Below are 25865 nucleotides of genomic sequence, written 5' to 3' on the forward strand. Positions count from 1 at the left end.
ACTTTTTATTTTGACCTGGATTTCTGAGGTTATGCCTTCCAATTCTGCGTTTATATCCTGATATACAAAGTCAGAATTGCAATTGTCTTTCTTTCAGTTGTGTGTTTATAGGCCTATTTGCAATTCTGACTTTATGTATCAAAGTTCTGAATACTTTAAAAAGATTAACCTTTAATATATCAGAATTGTGAGATATTATTTTCAATAAACTTACAAATTGCAAAAGAATGTAACTCAAAATTCTAAGATTAAAAAATGCACTTCTGAAGGAGGAAGTCTGTAATATGAAATGTAAACCAATTAAAACTTGTGTTTCAAACCATAGTGGAAACAAGCTTCCATACAATATAGTTTTGTTTTTTATTTTGTGTTTGAAAGACTAATTAAAATGCTGCCAATATTGTAGTCACATGTTTTTTATTGTAATATTATGCAAAAGGTACACAGATAACATTTTCCTTGATGCTTTAATCCTTTAGAGCAAATCTGAACTGAAGAAATCTTTGCTTGGTCTCACCGTGGAGTCTGTCATTATGGTCAAAGGACGAGTCATCCGTAGACCGGAAGGACAGGAGAATAAGGTTGATATGCATTGTTACAGTATATGTATATAAAGAGAAAAGTCTTGTAGCGTTATGTTCTATGTAATATATGTAAAAATGTTATTATTTCTTTGTTAGAACATATCCACAGGAGAAATTGAAGTCTGTGCTGAAAGCATTGAAGTGTTAAATACCTCCCGAAAGCTGCCGTTTGAGATTAAAGAATTTGTTAAAGTGAGTGAACATGATTTTTTTTTTTTTAGCAAAAAGTGTTGCATGAATTTTGAAAGTATTTTGACTATAATAGTATTGGGTGAATCTCACAAAAGGCATATCATGCCAGGGTAATATTCAAATGATCAAAATCAACAGAAAAACTTTGCTTGCAAGTGTTGCATTTATTTAATCAAAACACAGTTAAACTACAAATATTGCAAAATACAATAATCATTGTAATATGCTGATTTGTTGTAGTAGTAATAAAGCATAATTTCATAAAAGCACGACCCAACTTTTGGATTCAGTGACATCGCAATGCAGACGATGGGTAGATAGATGAATGTATGTATGGATGGATAGATGCATACATAGGTTGATAAATGGCCTAAAATATTCTTCAGCTTCAAAATCTTTATATTTTGAGGTGAAATTTAACATTTAATAGTTTTTGTGATTGTCATTTGCTGTGGAAGACTAAAACTGAATTCCAGATAGATTTTTTTCATTATTAATGTGCGGTTACGAGGTTCTCTGCTTATGGTGCTTGTGTCGAAGGTGTTGTCCATGCTACATAAAAATCAGTAATATGTTTTTTATAATAATTTTTTTAGGGGTTTTCACCTTTATTGATAGGAAAGTGGAGATTAGATACAGGAAAATGGGGAACAGAGATAGGGGAAAGATCGGCAAAGGAATCGAACTCATGTCGCCGCACTAACCACTAGGCTATTGGCACCAACAAATCAGTAATATGTTTAAACTTAATTTTCTCATGTTTGCCTTGAAGAAATCAGAAGCCCTCCGGATGCAGTACCGTTATCTTGATCTGCGGTCAGCTACGATGCAGTACAATTTAAGATTGAGGTCTCAAATGGTGATGAAAATGAGAGAGTACCTTTGTAATTTGCATGGTGAGGATCTACAGAGCCTTTAATACATCTGCTTAGGTAATCTATGCGTATACTCACTGACTATTTCTTGTTTTTTTCCCAAGGATTTGTTGATGTGGAAACACCAACGCTGTTTAAAAGAACACCGGGGGTAGGTATTTTATACATTGACATTATTTAAATCAAAGCATAAGACCAATTGTCAATTCAGATACACACAGTTCTATATACTTAGAAGCTGCGCTTGTAATAGCACATAAATAGCAGTGAGCAGGGAAGCATGTCACATGACGTCTAGGAAATCCCTTGTTAATACATTGGGCAAGGAGCGGATGCAATTTGTGGATGTTTTTTTAATTAGTTAGAATAGTATACATAGGGCACAGTATAGTCCTGAAGATTTTATTTTACAATTTCTTTTTGTAGTTATTGGTTGGGACTGTAGTTTAGTTAGAGCTAAAGTCCGCTCAAGTCCTGCTCCCTGATTTGGTGTTTTTTTCCCTTTTTTTATATCACTTGTCAGTTGCGTTCCCTTACTGTAAATAAATGAATTTTCGTTATTGTAACCAACTTTCTCCTCAAAATTATTTTGTGCTTTGTTACTGACAACATCTATCAGAGTTAGTAAATAATAACCTGGAGTTTGAATTCCTTTGTGTTGCGTATGCCTTACCCCTATAACATCTATGGCGACGTAACACATACGTATTGCAAATGGCTTCAGGAATTAAAAAATGGAGTCATGACAATAAAGAATCAAAGAGCTTTTATTTATTTCTTAAAGGAACCCTTCACTTTTTTGAAAATATGCTTATTTTCTTAGAGTTAAACAGTTTTACTGTTTTTGAATCCATTTAACCGATCTCCAACGCGAGCACGTTTATCTTAGCTTACCATAGATCATTGAATCAGATTAGACCAGTAGCGAATAGCTCAAAAATTGCCAGAGAGTTTTTGATAATTTTCTTATTTAAAGCTTGACTCTTCTGTACTTACATTGTGTATTAAGACTGACTACCAATGAAGTTCACTCATGACAAGCTTTAAAAAGTTTAAATATTGAAACACTTTGTTCAGTTTTCAGTATCAGAAATGGAAAAGCTGCCATTTTCTACGCCGATATGGCTGGCACAATGATATTAGACAGAGTGTAGCAGGTGTTGCAAGAGTAGAGCTTGATGCTGTGGATTATTTCAGACACTGTGTGATATCACTGTGTTCTGTAGCCATGATACAACAACAAAGTTCCTAGATCTTACGCTGGATAAAGAGTATAGTTCCTAGCCATATCAACATAGAAATCAGCGTTTTCTGATTTTTACATTTTACTTTTACATTTTCTCTTGTATCCAATGTAACTCCTTCAATGTAATTACAGAAGGGTCAAGCTTTAAATAAGAAAATTATCTCTGGTCATTTTGTGTGAGATGCTAATGGTCTTAACCGATTTTGTGAGCTATGCTAAGATAAGATAAAAGCTGCCCCTCCAGACCTGGAGATGAATAGATTCAATAATGGTAGAACTCAACTGCTTAACTCTAAGGGAGTTGTAAATTTAGCCTGTTTTCAAAAAAAAGTGAAGTGTTCTTTTAACATGAATAAACATTTAAACAGTAAAACTCATAATTAATCACAAAATAAACATATTCAAAACCAAATCCAAAGTATGTGTGAGAGAGTTTTGTGAGGAATGTAACTTGTCACCCTAAGCACAAAAACATTAAATAATTGTAAAAACGTCACATTAATGAGATCTTGTTCTATACAGCACAATACTTGCCTTGCATGGCAATTCATACTCATTTTTTTGTCTTCTGTAAGACAGACATGTAATACTTGCCCAAACATCAACAAAATACAGCTGCTGCTAAATATTGCCAGATCGTTACCCAAAACTTTGTGAGCGATTTCCTCCCTCTGGCTTTGTTGTTTTTGAAACTTTTGCATCTGTTTCCAGTGAAGTGAATGGACTTTTAAAACTTTTACAGCTTTGATACATATGTATGAGTGGCTAAGTAGTACTCACTTTATCTGGGTAACCCTGCTGTTCCTGGACACTTCAGTTTGTGGAATAAATTAATTACGAATAGAGTGAGAGTACTGAATTTATACAATGGCATCGGTGATTAAAAAAAGCTATTGTGTGTTTTTTAGGTTGACACATGATTGGCACACTTCAAAATTTCAACATTGAGTTATGCATAATTAAATGGTTTAAACATGAGTACTCCTGCAGTTTTATGTGATAAAAAAACATCTACAATACCAGGAGTTTATTGTATATTTAGACTTAGACATTTTCTTTTATTTCTGAAAATGACAATTGGACAGATTTTGTTGTAATTGAAAAAGGTTTATTCCACCAAGGTTTATTTTGTTTTTGCTAAATTAATTAATAGATATTTATGATAGATATATAATAAACTAAAAATGAAATCTAAAATGTTATAAAATATTTGCTAAACATATGCTAAAGTGTACTTGATTATCATTATTTAAATAATAGTTTTGTGAGTGAAAGCTGATGAAAAATCAACATGTACAGTTAAATATTCAATATCAAGCGATAAACATAAATGAATAAAAAGGACCCAATATCCAATATGAGTTCTTCTTTTTTGATTTCTTAACTTCCTTGAAGAACATTGGTATTTTGTCAAAAAAAGGATTATAAAACATGTCTTTAGCACTGAGTTTGAGAAAAGCGCATTACAAATAAAATGTAGTATTTTTATTATTATTAATACCTTTTTTTTAATAAAAAAGCTTTTAAAAATGTCAATTTCACCAGTAGTTCTCAGAATAAAACAAAAATTACATTTTATTTCCATTGCTATGAATAGTAAAACAGGAGAAATAGAATTTTCAAGTGTTTACTTAATATTGTTGTTAAGTCTTACATATTATATAATATTAGAGCTCCACGTTATTGGAAAAATCGAACACTGCGACATTGTGTCAGCGATACATATTATGACATGAAAACCATTTCACCAGCTGACTTAAATATCTCTATTTGGTAAGAATGAATAATTTTAGATTGGTTGGGATGATTCTACAAAGATGTGCACTGGAATAAAAAAATATAAAAACAATGTACAAGCATAGATCAATACAATTAAAAAAAGATTTTAACAGTATTCAGATACAACAATTACATAATAAAAATAATGATATTAATCATCATTACAATCATCGTTACAAAGGATCATTTTTTTTATCTGCACTGTAAATAACTTAAGATAACTCAAACCATATGAGGAAACCGAGTGCAACAAATCATTTAAGTTCAAAAACTGATCCTAATGAGGACTGTAAACTTAATCCATTTGAGTAAATGAAACAATTTGAGCACAGTAAAACCCAATAAATGAAGAGGACTCAAACTGAACACTGTAGAAGCCAATAGGTTAAGGGAACTCAAACTGTTTAAGGAAACCGAGTGCTACAATCCAGTTAAGCTAATCTATATGAGTACTGTGAACTTACTCCATTTAAGTTGAAGTAATGAGGTATTTAATCAACTCATTACTTTTAACACTGAGTTCAAAACTCTTTTTAAATGAGTAGAATTAACTGTGAGTAAATTTTGAGTTAAGTACACTCATTTGATTTGACAAAGTTGACAGTTGAGTTTTACAGTGTGTGAATGCTTTTAAAATTCAGTTCGATGACGTCACAGGCCTCAAAAACACATTAAAATGATTTCTTCTATAAAATAATAATATATAGACTCAGTCAACATTGCCTATCCTGCGACTATGTGACTATTGCAAATGATCACATTGTAATATCAATGCTGAAAAAATATATCGTGCAGCCCTAATATATATTAGGTTTTAAATATAATAGTTCTGATAAAGAAACAAACAAACAAACAAAAAAAAAAGGACTTTCTTAATATTCTTGAATGTTCTTTTAATCTATCCCCATGTGCTGTACTAATTTATTTTTGCCGTTCTCTTTTGTCTTTCATTATGTGACTTTCATTTATCAGATTGGCTTGAGATACGCTGGCTCTTTTAGTTCTCGGTGAGAGGCAGGAATATGCAGAGTTTATTCAAGTGTGACTGTGTTTTTCAGGGTGCCAAAGAGTTTGTGGTGCCATCTGGAGACCCTGGGAAGTTCTACTCTCTTCCACAGAGCCCACAGCAGTTCAAACAGCTTCTGATGGTGGCTGGCATAGATCGGTAAAATCACATTTCCTTGTCCTTTTCTGTTTCCTTCGTATTCACAGATTGCTGTCAGATGCTTGGCACATTGACTAAACTTTGTTTTTACTGACTGGTAACACCTAAGAAACAGAGCTACATCCTGTTGTTCAGCGTAAATTTCAAAGCTATGTTTTATTCTCAGCTTTTAGCAACTGAAATTTGAAGTATATATTTTTTTCATTTCCAAAGCTGTGTGAAAAGCTCAAACAGTGATATGAATGCTATGGATTAGAATGCTTATTTAAAATTCTTATTTATAAATAAAAGGAAAGAATTGTGGGGTGGTATTAGCGTATCAGTCAGGCTGCAGCTGACATGTTTGTGTATTTGGCCCATGCAGAGAAATTGGTGACATTATCAGAAATAAAGAAGACCTAAGTTATTTTATTCACGGTTGTAGATGGTTTATTAAAAGTTATTGATGTGTTTTAAAAATTTTTGAAGGATTTACAAAGAAAGGTTTAATAATATATATACATGTACGTATGTATGTATGTATGTGTATGTGTGTATACGTATATATATATATATATATATATATATATATATATATATATATATATATATATATATATATACATACATACATAAACAACTTTTGAACAGTTAAAATATAGTGCAATAACATTTCACAATTGTAAAATTTGTACTGTATTTTTGATGAAATATGTGCAGCCTTGGTGAGCAGGAGAAGCTTATTTAAAAATCTTACTGACCCCAAACGTTTGACGGGTAGTGTATTTAATAACAAATTGATTATATACATAAACTTTCTGAGCTCAAATAAAATCAGTGAAATCTATTTTTTTTCCCATATTGTTTGAGAATATCCAAAAGTCTGCTCCAGCATTTTCTCAAACAAAAATAAGATCATTTTGAAAAATGGTAATGGCCACAATGGTCTTATTTTCATTTCAATTTTGGCAGCACGTCTACTTGAATTATTAGTTGCACTAATGCCAGGTCTTCAGGCTAGTTTTATGACAAGTCTGTCAAAGAAAAATCATATGTTACGCATGATTGAAAATTGTCTGTCAGTATTGGCCAACAGTCACTTATATGATGGATCTCTCCTGCAATCTCAGGTACTTTCAGCTGGCTCGGTGCTACAGGGACGAAGGCTCCAAACCTGACAGACAGCCTGAATTCACACAGGTAATGATGTGCTAAAGGCTGGGAGGAAACACGTCGCTGCATGTCTGACAATATCTGTGAAACTAGGGCTCTGTACTGATGCAGATGAATATTGAGTGTTTTAATGATGCGCTTCGCTCTGACTCCCACTCATGAGGGCGAGAGCTGCTAATAGGCTTTGCAGCATTCTCATTCAGGCTAAAAATCATGAACCCCACAAGACCATTTTGCTTTTCTTCAGACAGGCAGGAAAAATCAGATTTTTTTAAACATTTGAATCAGATCTTTATAGTTATTCATGTTCTGAACTGCATTAAAAAAAGATGGCATTACCTGATACAAACCGCATTTAAAAATGATTTTATATTCAGGTAAGCGTTTTTTTTTAAGCGTGACTGTAAAACACGAACGCGGTTATGAATGTATTAAAACATGCTTGTTTGTTGTAAAAATTCATAATAATGACAAAAAAATATTCATTTGTGGATCTCCTTACTTCCGGGTTCAGCTATGTGGCTGGTGTATTCTGGGAATTTTTTTTACCTCTTGGTTTCGAATGTGGTCCTGAAAAATCTTCGTTCGAAGGGGTATCTACCCCTTCCCCTTAGCCCTACATCTTCAAAATAAAGAGAATTGGAACAGGGTAAGGAGAAGGGCTAAGGGGTAGAATTGGGATTGGGCCGCTATGTCATAGGACGTTGCTGTGGCAATTAATTGATTTAGTGTATTTTTGTTTATTTGGTAATTCTTGATCATCAGTGTCCAGAGTTTTTTTCTGCGCTGGTTTAGGCAAAATAAATAAATAAAACATAAATAAATTATATTAGATTTTTGTTTGGAAAAACAGGAGATTTTTTTTTGTTCCGTAACTAATTGTGTTCTGAATTGCAAAATAATTGCATGATATTGAAAAACACAGCTGAAACAAATAATTCCAGATAAAGTCATTTAAAATCTTAAACCTTTGAAAATCTTACTGATTTTAAATAATTTAAATCATAATCTTATTTATTTAATTGTTTATTTGTGCAGTCGGCAGTTTATTTGTTTATGCGTTTATTTATGCCCTCTTTTGTTTGTTGAAAGTGCATAATATTCATTCATTCATTTTATTTTCGGCTCAGTCTCTTTATCAGTCAGGGGTCGCCACAGTGGAATGAACCGCCAACTTATCCAGCACATGTTTTACACAGCAGATGCCCTTCCAGCTGCAACCCAATACTAGGAAACATTACAGATAATGTGCTGGTTTAGTTCAGATCAAATACATTTTGCAATCTAGTTTATATAAGATTGTAGCAGATCTGGGGATTAAGTTGGTGTAACATATGCAGTGTGACCATTTTCACAAATTTTTCTTTTTAGGTAGATATTGAGATGTCCTTTGTGGACCAGGCTGGAGTCATGAGTTTGATTGAAGGCTTGGTCCAGTTCTCCTGGCCAGAGGACAAAGGACAGATTAATGTCCCCTTTCCCACCCTGACATATGAAGAAGCCATGAGAGACTACGGAGTCGACAAACCAGACACTAGATTTGGGATGAAGGTGACCGCTCGTTCGTTCTTTCTACACATCATCCTAGATTGGACGTAAGACATCAGTGAGGTTGTTTGCATGCTGGCCGTCCTTGGCGTCACGCTGAGATTGCATCCTGTTTCCCCACACATCACAGATTTTCATGCAGTGCTCAACAATTACAAATGAATCTCTGGTGATACGTTCTCTTGCAGCAGTGTGCGTCCTGAATGCTTTCGGTTCTGCTCATAAATTTACAAAAATTTTTGCTGAATCTGTGACGCTTTTTAACACATACAAAAATAAGAGATGCAGATTGAAAGTAAGAGATTTAGGGGGGGGGGGGGTATTATGTTTATGTTTTTTTTGTTAAATATTACCTTAAAACTGATAGTCAGAGTAGTTGAGAATCAAATTGGCATATTTGGGTGATTTCTGATTAGTCATGTAGCTCTGAAGATTGGAGTAATGGCTCTGAATTCAGCTTTTTAATCACAGGAATAAATTACATTAAAACAATCAAAAATAATTTAAACAGATATAATAAAAAAAAAGAACTGACAGTGGTAATTGTGAATATCATGTAATGTGTTTTATTCCTGTGATTCAAATGTTTATTTTGCGCATCATTACTCCAGTGTCATGTGACCCCTCAGAAATAATTCTGATATGTATATTTGCTGCTCTATTGTGATCAGTTATTATTGGTAATAACAAATAATATGAAGATGTTGGTAATAATTCATAATATGAATACTTTTTGCATTTTTGTGGAAACCCAAATACATTTTATTAGTAAATGCTAATCAAAATTTACACGAGTTAATTTACTTGAGTTTACATGAGTTCATTTACATGATTTACATGATTTTTTATTTATGAACAATTCAAAATAACAGCATTTAATAGTTTTTTGACTGTGATTTTCTGATACTTTAATATTTAATGTATTATGTTCAAAGGTCAGGTACAACTTTAATGTTTAGGGTCAAGTTTACCTACATTGGATTTAGTGTAAATCAGCAACATTATTACATTAACATTATTATTAAAACAGCATTATTAAAATCACAAATCAGTATAGTGTTTGCTATATAATTATTATTTAATATAAAAAACTATGAAAAATACATTTATTACAGAATTTATTCACCGTTGTTAATTTTAGTTAATGAAATACTTGTTCACTCACAGAGCCCTAAGAAATGTTATGCACAATTTTGTATTTTAACAATGCATTATACAAAGCTGGACAATGATTAATAAGTGAGGCACAAATATTGTTCATTATTAGTACATGTTAGAAAATACATTAATTTACCTTAACTAATGGATCCTTATTAGGTGTGAACAAAAATGATTAGCACAAAAGAATGATTAGCATTAACATTAATAGTTCATTAACAGCTTTTAAACATTTTAATAATACAATTAAATTGAAAGTACATAACACTAAAAATATAATTGCCCCTACCAACTCTCAAAAACAAAAACACTTTATAAACATTCATGAATTTGATCTGAAGGGATGTGAAAAACGGCTTATTCTCTGAGCTGATGTGAGGGGTTTGTGTGGGTACAGAAACTCAGTTTGTAATTGTGAAGTGTTTTCTTGTATTCAGCTTGTGGATGTCAGCACAGCATTCCAGGAAGCACAAATTGAGTTCATCAAAGATGCACTTCTTGAACCAGAGGGCTGCGTTCAGGCCATCTGTGTCCCAGAAGGAACGGTAAGCCTGGAATCCACAAATTCTGATGCTTCAACACAAAGACTTCTACAACACAAACTGTGTAGTCTGATTTCCAAACAAATTAATCTTTTCTGAGTTGATTCTTTTTAACGATTCAAATTGATCAACTAGTGCAGCTGTATTATGAGCTATACTGTAGCTAAATCACATAGGGAATAAATACAATTTGCTAAAACATGAGGAAATAGAGTGTAAACCTAAAATACAAAGAATTAAATGAACCAGTAATGCGTTAGGGGGAGTTGGAATCAGATGTAGATCAGGCATTTCTTAGAAATGTATATTTTTAGCCTATCTCACTGGATGCAGTCATTTTGTCTGCATCCTTCCTTTAATTATGACTGGGTTTATTTTTAATTTTGGAAAAAAAAACTGAACACTTTCCTCATTTTTTTGAGTGGAAAAAGTAATTATTTGCGGAAACTTTTGTCAATTATAAAATATAAGTAAATGCACTATTTATCACAATATACTATAAAAATGCTGGGTTGTATTATTCCAACATTGGGTCAAATGTGAATAAACCCCAACTATTGGGTTAAAAAGTGGGCTGAACATTTTTTATCTAATTGAAAAGATTCACCCAAATTTGGGTTTGTCCGTGTTTGACCCATCAGTGTGCTACGAAAACAAATGATTTTTTAGAGTTTAGTATGCTTTCATATTTGACCTCCAGTAGGCCTGCACAATATATAGTTTCAGCATCAATATCCGCAACACTCACATCACAGGATTTGCAATGTTGATTCAGGATTATAGTTGAGTATGCGTTAAATACACACATGATTGTTGAGTAATTGCAAAGTTTAACCATAAAGTTTCCAAAAAATGGTATCATTTGCATGTGACTGTGTATACATTTCAAGCCAATTTAAAGCATTCAGGCTAAGAAAATTCAAATGTTAGTAGCTTCAAGAAACATTCATTGTATTTATGTGCAGTGTATATGCAATGAAGATTATACAGTGTTTTTATTTTACATTAAATTGTTCAATTTGTAAGCCTGAATACTGCTAGACTCCCATAAAAAACCAAAAAAGTATTTATTTCATTTGTAACTTCGCTTTACTGTATTTATCAATGCTTGAGATTTGGTTTATTGCATTTTATGCAGATGCGCTCCACTACAAAATCATCCTATTATTTTCCTAAAATTAATATATGATATATGTAAAGGAAAGTAGCAAGACACTATGAATTTCGGACATGACGTTAAACAGCTAGAGTCGAGGAAGTATTTAAATACCAAAGAGGAGGTAATCTGAATTAAAGATTATTACAAAGAGAAGCGTTTTTGATTCATAAATTAAAAGCACTTACACCAAGAGGAATAAATGAGGAATTGCACCTTTTGGTGTTTCTTTAATGTTTTATTGTTTATCTATAGTATTGTGAATCATGGAATATAAGTATATAATGATACTAATAATGAGATGAAAATGTATTTTTATTGTTTTGGACTGTTGGAATTTCATTGTATTGACGTAGACATGAATAAGTGAATGATGATAATTAATATGTTAGGGCTGGGTGATTCATCGAAAAGTAATAGAAATCGACATTCAGAACCTATAATTGATCTAATTTTGCCAGGTACATTTTTTTTGATTACTTTCCCTATTGCGTGTGGAGTCACGTGACCCCACTCTGTTAAGGCTGATTTATACTTCTGTGTCAAGCACATGCATATTGTTTGGCGCAGCCTTCGTGTCTTCGCAACCCCACGCAGACTCCGGCGAGCCTGTTGGGGCGAGTGTTTACAAGTTTCGAGTCCCATGGAGTAGCTCAATATGGATACTTTTGTTTGTCTGCCGGTTCCGGCCTCTATATAAGCAAGTTTTAGCTTCTTGTACATTAGGGTATGTTAAACAAGACTTAGTTTTTTTGTTTTTTTTAAACAATGTGTGTTTTAATTTCAGTTGTTCAACATTGATGTTCAATGAATAATCATAGAAAGTAGATAGTCTGTGTTTCCTTCAATTCATTTAAAATCAAGTAATGCACCGTTCATTCAACAATCTCTCACTTGTATTATGGGGGCATATTTAATGTACAAAACCTGTCAGGGAACTAAAAATAAAATAAAATAAATTACTTCATAAAATAATCGTTCATTAATCGTAATCAAGTTAAAATATTCAATTAATCCAGATTTAGATTTTTTCAAGATTTTAGGCAAAGTCGTCCAGCTCTTTGATATATTATTTTCCTGTACAATGGAGATAATGCTTTTAAAAGTGCAGGAAATATTTCTTGTGTGCTTAAGTGCAGTATAAAGAAATGGAAATGAGATCATTTTTAACTATTGAGTAGTTGTCTACCTGATGACATATTGTAATTGACTGTGACTGTGAAAAGATTGTGTCACAGACGGGAAGGCATTGTGCTGAAACGTCTTTGTTTTGTATCTCCCAAAGAATGTAAAATATAGCTTTATAAAGTAATTATTTCATGAGTGTAAATCATGAGCTTCTGAATAATATACAGCTGAAGTCAGAATTATTAGCCCCATTGTTTATTTTTTCCCCGTTTTCTGTTTAACAGAGAGCAGATTTTTTCAACACATTTCTAAACATAATAGTTTTAATAACTCATCTCTAATAACTGGTTTATTTTATCTTTGCCATGATGACAGTACATAATATTTGACTAGATATTTTTCAAAACACTTCTATACAGCTTAAAGTGACATTTAAAGGCTTAACTAGGTTAATTAGGTTAACTGGGCAGGTTAGGGTAATTAGGCTGGTTATTGTATAATGATGGTTTGTTCTGTAGACTAAAGGGGCTAATAATTTTGTTCTTAAAATGGTGTTTAAAAAATTTAAAACTGCTTTTATTCTAGACGAAATAAAACAAATCAGACTTTCTCTAGAAGAAAAAGTATTATCAGACATACTGTGAAAATTTCTTTGCTATGTTAAACATTATTTGGGAAATATATAAAAATAAAACTAAATCAAAGGGGGCTAATAATTATGACTTCAACTGTATGTAAATAAATAACTAAATTTCCTAAAATTATGAATTCTTTTCAAATAAAGCTATTCATTTCATCAGTTAATATTTTACTCAATATCACAATATGTATAGCAGAAAAATAAAATACTGCGAGGACAGTTTTTTCCAATATCGTGCAGCCCTAACCTCCAGTTTTTTAAAAATGCTTTTATTGTATACCAAATTTTCACACTCGTGGTATTCCCTGTCAAAACGGCCTGCTGACAAAAAATCAAGTATCAAAAGAAGTATAAAATGTATCACAATTTTGAGGACATTTTCATAACTGTAAACTGCAAAACCCAGAAAGTTAAGGTAACTCAAATCATTTGTGGAAACCGATTGTAACAAACCATTTAAGTTCAAAAACTGGTCTAATTGAGTACTGTGAACTTAATCTATTTGAGTAAACAAAGCAGTTTGAGCACAGTAAAACCCAATAAATAAAGAGAACTCAAACCAACTGAGCACTGTTAAACCCAATAAGTTAAGACAACTCAAACCGCTTAAGGATACCGATTGCTACAAACCATTTGAGTTAAAAACTAATCTAAATGATTACTGTGAACTTACTCCATTTAAGTTGAAGTAATGAGGTATTTAATTAACTCATTACGTTCAACACTGAGTTCTAAACTCTTTTTAAATGAGTAGAATTAACTGTCAGTCAATTTTGAGTTAACAACATTCATTTCATTTGATAAAGGTGACTGTTGGGTTTTACAGTGTGTGAATAAATTCAGTAAGCTTTAGCCCAAAGTGATAACGTTAACAAACAGTTTTAGGAAAAGAAATAAATCTCAAATTCTGTCAGTTATTTGGACTGCTGCTGCTGCAAAAAAAAAAACTATCCTAAAACTATGGCTGGATCCATCTGCTCCAACTGATCTATTCTGGAGGCTCTATCTACTGGACATTATTAGCCTGGAATACACCACAGCCAAAATAAATGGTGCCAGTAAAAAAAACTGTACAATTTTGTTTAAATATGAGAGAGACTATATCCTGATAGGTATCCTGATTTTGTACCTATTATTTATTTTATTTTACTTTTTTTTGTTTTTGTTTGGTGGATCTTGGGATTTGTTCAAAATCAAAATATTCAATTTAAAAAAAAGAATGGAAAAAAAAGAAATCTCCAGGTCAAAATGACCCTAACGTGATCTAAGGGTTAAATCCTATTACACTCAAAATGAATGAGCATGTTCATTAACACTGTAATTTACATGATCAGTCACATTCAAGCTGACTTTCTTAAAAAAAGTTGACTACATTTATTAACTACATTCTTGAAGTTATATTGTCATTCTCTTTCTGGAGTGGTTAAAACTGACTGTATGTATCGTTTCTTTCGCAGAAACATCTGAAGGGCAAAGACTTTGAGTTTCTGAAACAAGCAGCTAAGACACAGTATGGTCAGGTGAGTCTTGTGTCTTCATGTGTTCACATCATGGGAAGTCTCCTGAAATATTTATCTGAAAAGAAATCAATAAGTCAGGATCATTTTGTGGTAAAACAGTCAAATGTAACACACAGCACATTCACCCTGAGGCAAGGATCGAGCTCGCGGAGACACAGCTCTTTATTTGTGTTGTAGGCCAGCCGAGGAGTCTTATAAAGGGAATGTTAAATGCATTTTTTGTTTCTTCAGTCCATCTGCAGAACATTTGTAATTTATGACATGTAATGATTCATAGCATGCGAAAGTGTTTGATCACTTCTTCAAGTTAATTCATGTTAAAGGATTTATACTGGGATAAAATATTAATAACAATTCGAGTTTAGTCTCTAATCTGCTCATGTAAGTGATGCTGTAGTGCTAAAACAAGAATATTTATATTACTGATGATTATAATGGAAATAATTTTTGATATAGTTCACCCAAAAGTTAAAATTGCCCCATTGTTTTCTCTCTTTTATGTCATTTCAAACTTGTATGGTTCATGTCAGTGTTTCTCAACCACTTTTCTGGAGGAACACCAACACTGCGAATTTTGGATGTCTCCTTTGTCCGTCACACCCATTACAGGCCTTTCAGTCTCTGCTAATGAGCTGATGATCTGAATCAGGTATGTTTGGTTAAGGAGACATGAAAAATGTGCAAAGCTGGTGGTCTTCCAGGAAGGTGGTTGAGAAACACTGCTTTATGTCAATCTGCTACATGAATATGACACAATTTACGACACTAATTATTTTTGTTTGACCTGTCCAATAAAGGCTAGGAATTTTAACAAATTAAATTAGCATAATCTGTTAAATATAAAATGTTGGAGTCTTTAATTAAAACTAAGTATTAAAAATAAAATATAAGTGACTTACAAATTGTTTCTTTGTTTTTGGTGAATCAGAAAGAACTGGTGTAGTTCACTGATTGTTAAACAAATAATTTTTATTAGTTGTTTCTTTTCATTGAATCAAAACCACATGTTCTGACTGCTGCTGTTCAACTGATTCATACAAAAAATATTGTTATGCTCCATTTCTTATTAGAGAATTACAACTACACAGTGTGAACAGTGCAGTCCAACCAATTCACAAATAAACGTAATTGTTGTTCCTTTCTGGAGAATTAAAACCATCCAGGGCTGCTAGTGTTTTCTGACTAATTCCTGAACAAATGCCTCTTATATTTTGGCTCTTTTTTTGTGTGTGTGAATTAGAACCATACAGTGTGACCCATGCAGTTCACACAAATCTCGAACATGTAACCTTTATAAGCATTACTTTTCAGTGAATAAAACACAGCTAGTGCAGTTTTACTCTCAAACAACTGAATGATTTATGAGTCAGTTCTTACTGATTAAAATCAAAACCAAACAGCAATCAAGGTAGAATAATATACAGCTTACACATTACTGCTGTTTTGTATTTAAAGCTTGTGAAATTTAAACTATTGTAGCTTTACCAGTTGCATTTTATAAGAAAAAATGATTTTGTAAAAGTACCTTTTTCATTTTTTTTTACTGAAACTAAATTTTAAACTTAGGGCTCTATTGTAATAATGTAAAGCACATGGCGCAAAAGCATTAAGAGCATGTCTGAATCCACTTTTGCTATTTTAAGGATGGGAAAATACACTCTGCGTCCTAACGCATGGTCTAACAGTGTTGTGCTTATTTTCTTAATGAGTTATGTTTTGAGAATAATGTGCATTAAAACAATCAGAGTCTCATGTTGCATTCTGCTTAAGACACAGTTGCGTCACGCCATGGAGTATTTGCTTTTTCATGGCGGACTTTGTAAGTGGAAATACACTTCACTAGCAAGAAAACAGTTAAACAGACCATCTGCTCCTCCATTCGCACTCTTTACTTTCTTGTTGCTTTACTTTTACTCTTTACTTTACTCCTTTACTTTCGTGGATAAGGAAATGGTGGAAACTCACTCCACTGAAGACATCTATTAGCCTACATATTTAATTTCATCTGTTAAACGCAATTATTTGTTTCAACACTATTTCTAAATTCAGTTTTAATTTCCAGCAAATGAACAAATGAACAATAATAGCAAAAGTGTGGTCAAAAAACTGTTACATCCAAACACACGTCTAATTCTTATGCCCCATATAGTGATGCAGACGTCTCCAAAACCCGACAGATGGACATATCCAAACTAGTTTTTATTAAAACAAATGTAAATATGCATATAATAAATAATACTAAATTATTATTATAAATAATAATAATAACATTATACAAATGCAAATTTTCATGAATAATCTACAAAAAAGCCCCGCGAGGTGAAGAAGGCATGGAGGCAGTGTTTTTTTTACATTTTATGTAGAAAAATAATAATTTTTGTAACATTTTAATCCTTTAATTTTTTTCATATGTGAAGATATTTGTGTATTGCCGCACATCCTGTGTGTTTTAAGCAATGTGTATGCGTTTGGACCTGCATAGGTGCATAACTAACACGCTCTGCACTGGACCTTAGACCAGCTTTTGGTTAGTCAATTTAGTCTTTAGTTAGTTCAATCAATTAGTTAGTCTATTTCAGCTCCTCAAAATAGCAACGCGCCAACAATGCACCTACCGCCTTTTCAGACCAGCGCACTCATGAGTCCACAAAGTGGTGCCAATGGATTTGCTATTAAAAACATGGCACAAAACGTGAAAATTACAGTTGCGCTGGTCTGAAAATAGCAACAAATTCAGCATCTTGCGCATTATTGCGCTAGGTGTATGATAGGGTCCATAGTGTTAAAGGGTTAGTTCACCCAAAAATTTAAATATACTAGCCCTCAAGTGGTTTCAAATGTTTGATTCCCCACCAAAACAAGAATGTTTGAAACTGGTAACTTTTAGTTTTTATAGTAGGAAAAACAAATATTATGGAGGTCACCAGTTTCCAACATTTTTCAAAATAATTTTTCTTTTTGTTTAACAGCAGAAAAATAACTCAAACAGATTTATGGCCAGTGGAAGAAGAGTGAATGATGACAGTATTTTCAGGTTTTGGTGAACTATCCCTTTATTAATTGTCTCTTTAAATGTCAAGAGTTGTGAGGAGAGACATAACTTCTTAAATACTTCTTTTAGACCTAATAGCCAAATGGGCCACACTTCAGGTGACCCAAAGTTAGAGTTATGTCTCTTTTTACTCACTTTCTCCCAAACTACTTCCTTAAAGTTTCTTAAATGTGCTTTAATACTCTAGATAGCTGACAGTTCTGCTTAGTTCCCCCACTTTATGTACTCTTCTGTCTGTATGTATAAATAGAAAGTCAACTTTGTGCTAGTGTTGCTGGCTTGAACTAATGGCATCATCAAAGGTGATTCTCCATCGCTATCCGTTTTAGTCCAGGTCTTGGCTTAGCTTGTGTCTGGGAAACCAGCCCGAAATGTTCTCAAGACTGATGATTGCTCAAGAGTTTGTGCCCTACGCTGTCAATGGAAATTGAATATGGGCCGATGGAGGAAATGGATGATCATTGGTGTGTTTGCTCCATGTGTCGTACAGGAGGTGAGCGTGGTTCCAGTAAGGGCAGATGGTTCACTGAAATCTCCTCTCAGCCGGCTGCTCTCGGACGCGGCCAAACAACAGCTGCTCCAGATGGCCCAGGCCAATCCCGGAGACCTGATCTTCATCACGGCTGGACCCCGCAAGAACGTGGTGCGTATCTGACTCGGTTTTGTTCCGCAATGTTGATTCGCTTGCAGAAACGCATCACGAGAGCTCAGCGTGCAAATATCGAAGTTAGAGATGTACCGAATGACCAGCCCAAATTCAGAATTGCCCATTTTCTTTGCTCTAAACACATGATTGTTCTGAAAAGACTTTTAGGTTTGGTCAGTTTTCATTACAGCTTATGTTTAGGTCATGGCATAAAGTTTTTTTGTTTTTTTTTTTCCCAAAAAGTATGAAATATTGAGCAGGATACTGCATTTTAATCTGTGAAAACTTCACTAAATCTAAAGCTAGATTGAACATCTATACTTGGTCTACATGAGCTTCATCCATATCTGATGGTTTTATGAATTATAGATGTACTTGGAAAAACTCACCATCAGAAGTCGACTCTTCCTGTTGCTAGAAATACTGGATGGAATTCTTAAATACTAAATTGGGGTGTGTGGTTTTATTCAGGTTATTTTCTTTTTACATTATGTCCATTATCTAACCAATTTTTGCTACTGTAATATTAGCGGGCCTACTGGAATTTAACGAATTAGCATTCTTATTAAGCCTGTCTACTGTTTTAGTTTTGGTAACACTTTATAATAACGACACACTATGAATCATTTATTAAGCATTAGCAAATCGATTATTTGTTAAGCATTAACTCTACATTAATAGACGTTAGTAAGCAATTTATAAATACATCTACAAATGCTAAGTTCTTGATTTAATAGCATGTGTAATGTGCTTAATGATTGCTTAATGATTTTTCATTAATAACCTTTGCATTATTTACAAACCAGTTATTAAAGAATAGTTGTTTTCGTAAGATAGTTCAGAATGCCTAATTAATGATTAATAAACTATTCAAATTAACATTTATATTTCTTATTATTCAGGAATATATTTATAGTTAATTTGCATGTTAATAAATGCTTTATTAACTCAACTTCATCCAGTTTTGTGACCTAATCTAAAGTAAGGACTATTATTGCTTTATAAATCCCTTATAAATTACAATTAAAGACTCAGTATTGTAGGGATGGTTAACAGTTTAACCCAAAGAATGACCAGTCTGTCAGATGAAGAAGAGCCGGAGTCAGAGTTTCAAATAAATAAATAAAGTTTATTGGAGATAGTTTGCAGTTTCATCAGCAGAAGCCAGCTTCAACACTCGCATTGAGTTCCTAGGCCGCTCTGACTTACAGTACAACAATGCAGAAATTATACTCTTTACACACGTCCAGAAAAGGTGGGATCCAGGTTAACAGTTCTCATTGGTTACAGCAAAAATAAACAATTCTAAATGTGTGCGTCAATGAAATATTGTATCTAGCTCTAGATATGAACAGCCTAAATGTGTGCGTCAAGGAAGAATGGGATCTAACTCCAGATATGGATGGCGGCATGGTTCTTGCAGGTTTTATTAACATGCAAAGTAACTTAATATATGCCTGAATAATAAGATAAAAATGTTGATTTGAATAGTTTATTAATCATTAATTATGCATTCTGAACGATCTTAAAAAAACACCAACTATTCTTAAATAACTGGTTTCTTAATAATGTAAAGTTTATTAATGAAAAATGAATCATTAACAAAGTATGAAAACACACTCATTAAGCACATTTTACATGTGCTTTTAAATCAAGAACACAGCATTTGTAACTGTATTTATAAACTGTAAATATTACTAACGTCTATTAATGTAGAGTTCATACTTAACAGATAATCAGTTAATTATTTGCTAATGCTTAATAAATTATTCATAGTGTGCAGTTATTATAAAGTGTTACGCAAGTTTTAATGTAGCATAAAAATAAAAAATCTACAAAATAGTTTTCTGTATTTTGTAATTCCTGTATTTTTTTTTTCATTTATTTATGCTTTTGAATTGCATTGTGGGACCTTGACATTTCTTCAACAACTTTGGATGTTGAAAAGTTTGAAAAACATGTTACATGTTCATAAGCTTAAAGTGTCATATAGGGTCTGTGTTGATCTTAAAATTATGGTACAAAAGCATGGTTAGAAAATAGATGCACTTTTATTACTTTTTTCAATTTAATAATATTAAAAAATGATTCTATACAATATATACTTTCAAGCTACTAAAATGCCAATAAAGTCACTTTGTTGAAATGCACAGTTCATTATTTAACATCAAAAAATCGACAGAGCAGAGATAAAGGTTCCTTAATGCAAATAACCACACACTGTAAAACCCAACAGTCAACTTTATCAAATGAAATGAATGTTGTTAACTCAAAATTTACTGCAAGTTGATTCTACCCATTTGAAAAGAGTTTAGAACTCAGCGTTGAAGGTAATGAGTTAATTAATTACCTCATTACTTCAACTTAAATGGTGTAAGTTCACAGTACTCAAATAGATTAGTTTTTGAATTTAAGTGGTTTGTAGCAATCGGTTTCCTCAAACGGTTTGAGTTGACTTAACTTATTGAGTTTTACAGTACTCAGTTGGTTTGGATTCCCTTGATTTATTGGGTTTTGCTGTGCTCAAATTGCTTTGTTTACTCAAATGGATTAAGTTTACAGTACTCATTAGGATTAGTTTTTGAACTTAAATGGTTTGTTGCAATCGGTTTCCTCAAATGGTTTGAGTTACCCTAGCTTTTTACAGTGTAGATAAAATGATTAACGTTAATTAACGGATGTTCTTTACAGTTAATAATTTCTAAGAGCTAGTAAAATTCTTTTTACTTTAAATTTGGAATCATACTATACAATTTGATTAAAATTTAAAATAAAAACTAAATTGTATAAAAAATCTGAATCGGCCAAATTACTTTTAAAAAAATGTGGTGCATCAATAATTGAAATCAAACTACTGTTGAACTACAAGTAAATGGATGGCCAGCGTCCTTGTTTAAGGTCCTCAAAAACCTTTGCTTTAGTTTTTGTGGCCTGAAGTGATTGATGACTAAGGGTTTTTTTTAAATACGGTTTCGGAAGAATGCTGACATGATCTAATCACTTTAAAAAAAGAATATTCGTCTTTTCCGGGCCTCGGCTCTCGCTCGGGGGCCAGTGCAGATGGTGAGCTTGGCACAAAGTGAGACGGCTTTTTTAGTCACAAAGCAGAGATGGCTGGGGATAACTGGCGAGCTTTGTGCACTGAGGTTGTGGGATGAATGGCGAATCTAGTGCAGAAAGTCAGAGAAATGAGAGCTGAGGGAGATCTTTTTGCTCAAAGATGGTTTTAGAAATCAGGATGTTCATTAGCATGTACAGGTACATGGCCTTAAAAGCATGGATTGTAAAAGCCTCTGGTGGTTTCATTTTTAGAACTGTGGTCAGATTTTTGAATCTTTAAAATTGCTTTTAAACTGAAGGTTAGAAGTTGTTCAGTATGTGAGCAACACCTCAGGAGGAGTTTTTTTTTTTTCTGAGGCCATCCTGGATTTGCTACATCTTATACTAAAACATGTATAATCTTTTATTTATGTAAAAGAGTTAGTTCAAACAAAAATAGTTCAAACTTTCTTGTCCTTCCAAACCTGCAGTACGTTTTTCTTATGCAGAATAAAAAAAATAATAATTGGACTCGCCAGTGTATAGGCAAAAATCAATCTGACTAATAATTGTGTGGATTATTTTCGATTTTTATATACATACATAAGTTGAATTTAGTGTTTTGTCGCTCTTGTCAAACATACGTTACTCTCTATTGACCTGCTCTTGTCCAATCCTAAAGCAGTGCTAAAGTGTGCCACTCTTAAAACCATGTATACAGAGCCAGATTACAGACCTCTTATTAGCCAGCTGTACATAGGTCTAAATCTTTGTGGTTATTTAGAGGAATAGCATGCATGGGCTATAACAGCTTTTCTTCCTTTCTATATAATGAATATAGTCTTGAGATGAAGTATATCTTCTTAATGTGTTCTCATTTCATCATTATTCAAACACATATTGCAAGATTACAAATTGTGAATTTGCATGACAACATTACCCACTATGCTAAAAAAATCCTTCAGATGGGAAACTAGTGGCTGGGATGCACAAGAAAAGAAACCAAAAAGCCACTATAGCGCTTCATATCAAACTTTTTTTATTATCGATAGAATGGTGTTCGGTCAATAAATACCGATATCGATTTTGTCGCCCAGCCCTACAACTTGGTGTACTTTTGTGTGGTTTAATTGGTTTAATTTGGCATCTTTCCTCCTTAAATTTATTGTCAATTTTAGTATGAAAGTTTTTGCTGAATGATTTGTTTGTATGTAGATTTCATGTTCAAATTTGAGTGTACGCATAATTACAAATGAGACCTACAGATTGTTGTTATTAGCTAAAGATATTTTAAATGTTTTTGGTAATTAAAATGAAACATTTTAATATTAGATGAAAAACTTTATATTTTATTTTATTATTTATTTAATTTTATGTTTATTGTTAACACTCAATTAAGGACACTCATACATTATTTAAAGGTACATTTGAATCTCAGTATGTGATCATTTACATACATTATTGTCAGGTCTACTAACTATACATAGTACTCAAATTTAGTAAAATTAAAAATAAAAACCAAACCAAAATAATAAAAAATAAAAGACTATTCACATTCAGGGTGAGAACGCAAGTCATGATAAAATTCCTTCCAGAATAATCTCAAATGGCCACCTTCATTATACACATAGGAATAACAGAAAACAATGTGAATCTGTAACCATATACGTATACTCACATTAGCATGTATTTATGTATCAGTTGAGCATCTTCTATTTGTTTATAGCAACAAAATCAGGTCTTCTAACTGAAATATATTCTACTCATTTCCTCCATTTTCCCAGAAATATATCTTTCTTTAAATTAACTACAGAAGTGTTTTTTTTTTTCATTGTATAAATCTCAAGGATGAAAAAAAATTATAAACTGCACCTTTATAAATGAAAACTTCATTAAAAATTAACTTAAATACAACAAAATATAGTTAAAGAAAAAAGTACAAGCCCTCTTGTAAATTGTTTATTATTCAAATATTTCCCAAGTCCTGATTTACAGAAGTATTTTTAAGTATTTTTTCTTAAACTGTATAAATAAAAAAGACGCAAAACTATAAATATGACAAAATTCAAAATTTCTAAATAACTCAAAAATAAATAAATAAAATTCTATATAATATAGTATAATAAAAACTATGTATAAGAATATAGTACAACACAATATTTATTTATAAAGCACATTTAAAAACAACCAAAGTGCTGTACTTAGGAGTACTAAAGACAGAGAAGAAAGCAGAATATAAAAGAAATATTTAACAATTAAAAGCAATAAAACTGTGATTAAGGAGTATTAAAAGTGAGAGAAAATAGATAGGTCTTTAACACAGACTTAAACACAGAAATCGAGAGGAAAAGTCTAATGTGAATTGGTAGAGTTTCAAAGTTTAGGACCAGCAACTGCAAAAGCTTGATCACCTTGTTTTTAAGGTGTGTTCTTGGCAAGCTGAGTAAATTGAGATCATAAGATGAACAAGAGGGGGTACACGGACAGAGCAAGTATGTAAGGTACTGAGGAGCAAGATTATTGATGGCTTTGTATACAAAGTAATACAAAAAAGTTTAGCGTAATAAATAGTGTGTAAATATTACTAAATGGGGCTTTCATATAGCATTGAAACATTTAGCTGTTTTTTGTGTTCCAAGTCAAACGGGTAGAAAGAAACTCTTAAAAGTTTAAAACAAGTAAAAGGTGAGTAAATGATGAGAGCATAAACAATTTTGAGTGAACTAACCCTTAAAAGCTCAACCTCTGTGAAGCCGTTGAGCACATTTTGACAATGCACAATAGAGCTAAGGTTTTTCTCTTTTAATGATCTCCTATTAATTATGTTAAATGATAAAAGTAAACAATGGAATCTCTTTTGCCATTCTGTAGCGCCCCTTGCTGGGAAAGCTGAGACTGCAGGTCGCTGAGCTGCTTGAGCGTTATGGTGTTCCAGTTCGAGATCCATCTGTCTTTCACTTCTTGTGGGTTGTGGACTTTCCACTCTTCTTACCCAAAGAGGATGGTCCAGAGGGGCTTGAGTCGGCCCATCATCCCTTCACCGCTCCAGTCCCTGAAGACGCACATCTGCTGTACACCAGACCCCACATGGTATGATGCATCATCATTTCAGTTTGTCTTTTTAATCTAGCAGAATAATTGCTTTGCATTTTGATGAAAACATTTAATAGATGGGAAATTTTAAGTTAAGTTTGCAAATACAAGGGATTTGGTGCTCAAAAAAAGATAGTTTTGTTACAGTGTAATGTTTTGAAACATTATTTCTGCTTACTACTTACTATCAATACTACACACTTCTGATTAAGTGGACACATTTTATGCATCCTTGTGGAAAATATTAATTACTTAAAACACTTTTTAAAAAAGTAATAACATTTTTATGTTTTTGGCTTGCTTTTTATTGTGATTGTCTGACTTTTGGGTTGGAGTCATTTTATTTCAATAGCTAGCTATCATAACTTGAAGTGAAACTTTTTAAAGTTCAGAAAAATATTATTATCCCTAATGCAAATTAGGTGTGTTTCCATCGAGTTGTTAGAGTGACTGACTGTAGTATTGGTAACCTAGTAACAGTAAACAAGGCAAGCATAATGGATACAGGAATGCAGTCACATGGGTGTATTGTTCACTACGTCAGAGTTTATTTGGCAAGTGTGTGTCCATAACCATCTTATTCACATTGAGCCTTTATTTGCACAAGTCCAAAACCATCTCAAGCGAGTGTAAAAAAACTTTTTTGTGAATTTAAAATTTACAACACTCGTTTCTCATGCGATTACTTAAATATGTGCAAAAACACAGGGTGATGTAAACCCAGCTAATGTAGTCAAATTGAATTATTCATTAGCAAATTAAATATTTAGCAAATTTAAATATTGTATCACAATCGAATCCACTCAAAATTAAATGTCTTTTTTTTTTTAAATAAACTAGTTTTGCTTTTACCAATTTCCATTTAAATCTAGTCAAAATGATAAAATTATTATATAGTTAACTAGTTTTAATTATTGTCGTTATATGATAAATACGCTGAACAATGTAATTACATTCCTGTCAGTTTGTTTTCAAACTTAAACTTAAAGGCGCAGTATGTAAGTTTGACACCCAGTCGATGAATAGGTATTGCATTCCTGGATCAAAATAAATGCAAGCGCAGGTTGCCAGATTGACGACACCAACAGGAGTGAGCCTGACTATCGAGCCTAAAAGCTGATTTAAGGCTGATTTAAACAGTGTTCTATATAAAAGCAACAGCACACGATAGAAGGAATATTTGCCATATTAAAAGTTTTTGTTCTGACTAACTCCTTGAATTGACTTTGATTTATATATGAACTCCATAAAAGACTCTAACAATTGTATTGCATGTAAAAATCTTTCTTGGTGTAAATAATTTAAACTTGTTTAATTTGCTGGAATTTTATTTATGTAACCCTTTTTGTC

The 25865-nt window shown here is 32.5% G+C and overlaps 1 protein-coding gene across 1 annotated transcript in view; it reads left to right on the forward strand.

Moving 5' to 3' along the window:
* dars2 (aspartyl-tRNA synthetase 2, mitochondrial) overlaps positions 1-25865 on the forward strand; it is a 34985-nt gene that overhangs the window by 1695 nt on the left and 7425 nt on the right. Inside the window, exons 4-14 of the mRNA XM_056477918.1 lie at positions 480-581; positions 681-776; positions 1549-1672; positions 1756-1802; positions 5735-5841; positions 6951-7020; positions 8365-8544; positions 10137-10244; positions 14623-14685; positions 18228-18380; positions 24294-24512. Coding sequence (XP_056333893.1) covers positions 480-581; positions 681-776; positions 1549-1672; positions 1756-1802; positions 5735-5841; positions 6951-7020; positions 8365-8544; positions 10137-10244; positions 14623-14685; positions 18228-18380; positions 24294-24512 — 1269 coding nt within the window. The remainder of the gene's footprint in view (positions 1-479; positions 582-680; positions 777-1548; positions 1673-1755; positions 1803-5734; positions 5842-6950; positions 7021-8364; positions 8545-10136; positions 10245-14622; positions 14686-18227; positions 18381-24293; positions 24513-25865) is intronic.

The sequence above is a fragment of the Danio aesculapii genome, chromosome 2 (assembly GCF_903798145.1).
Source record: "Danio aesculapii chromosome 2, fDanAes4.1, whole genome shotgun sequence".
NCBI classification, from domain to species: Eukaryota; Metazoa; Chordata; class Actinopteri; order Cypriniformes; family Danionidae; genus Danio; species Danio aesculapii.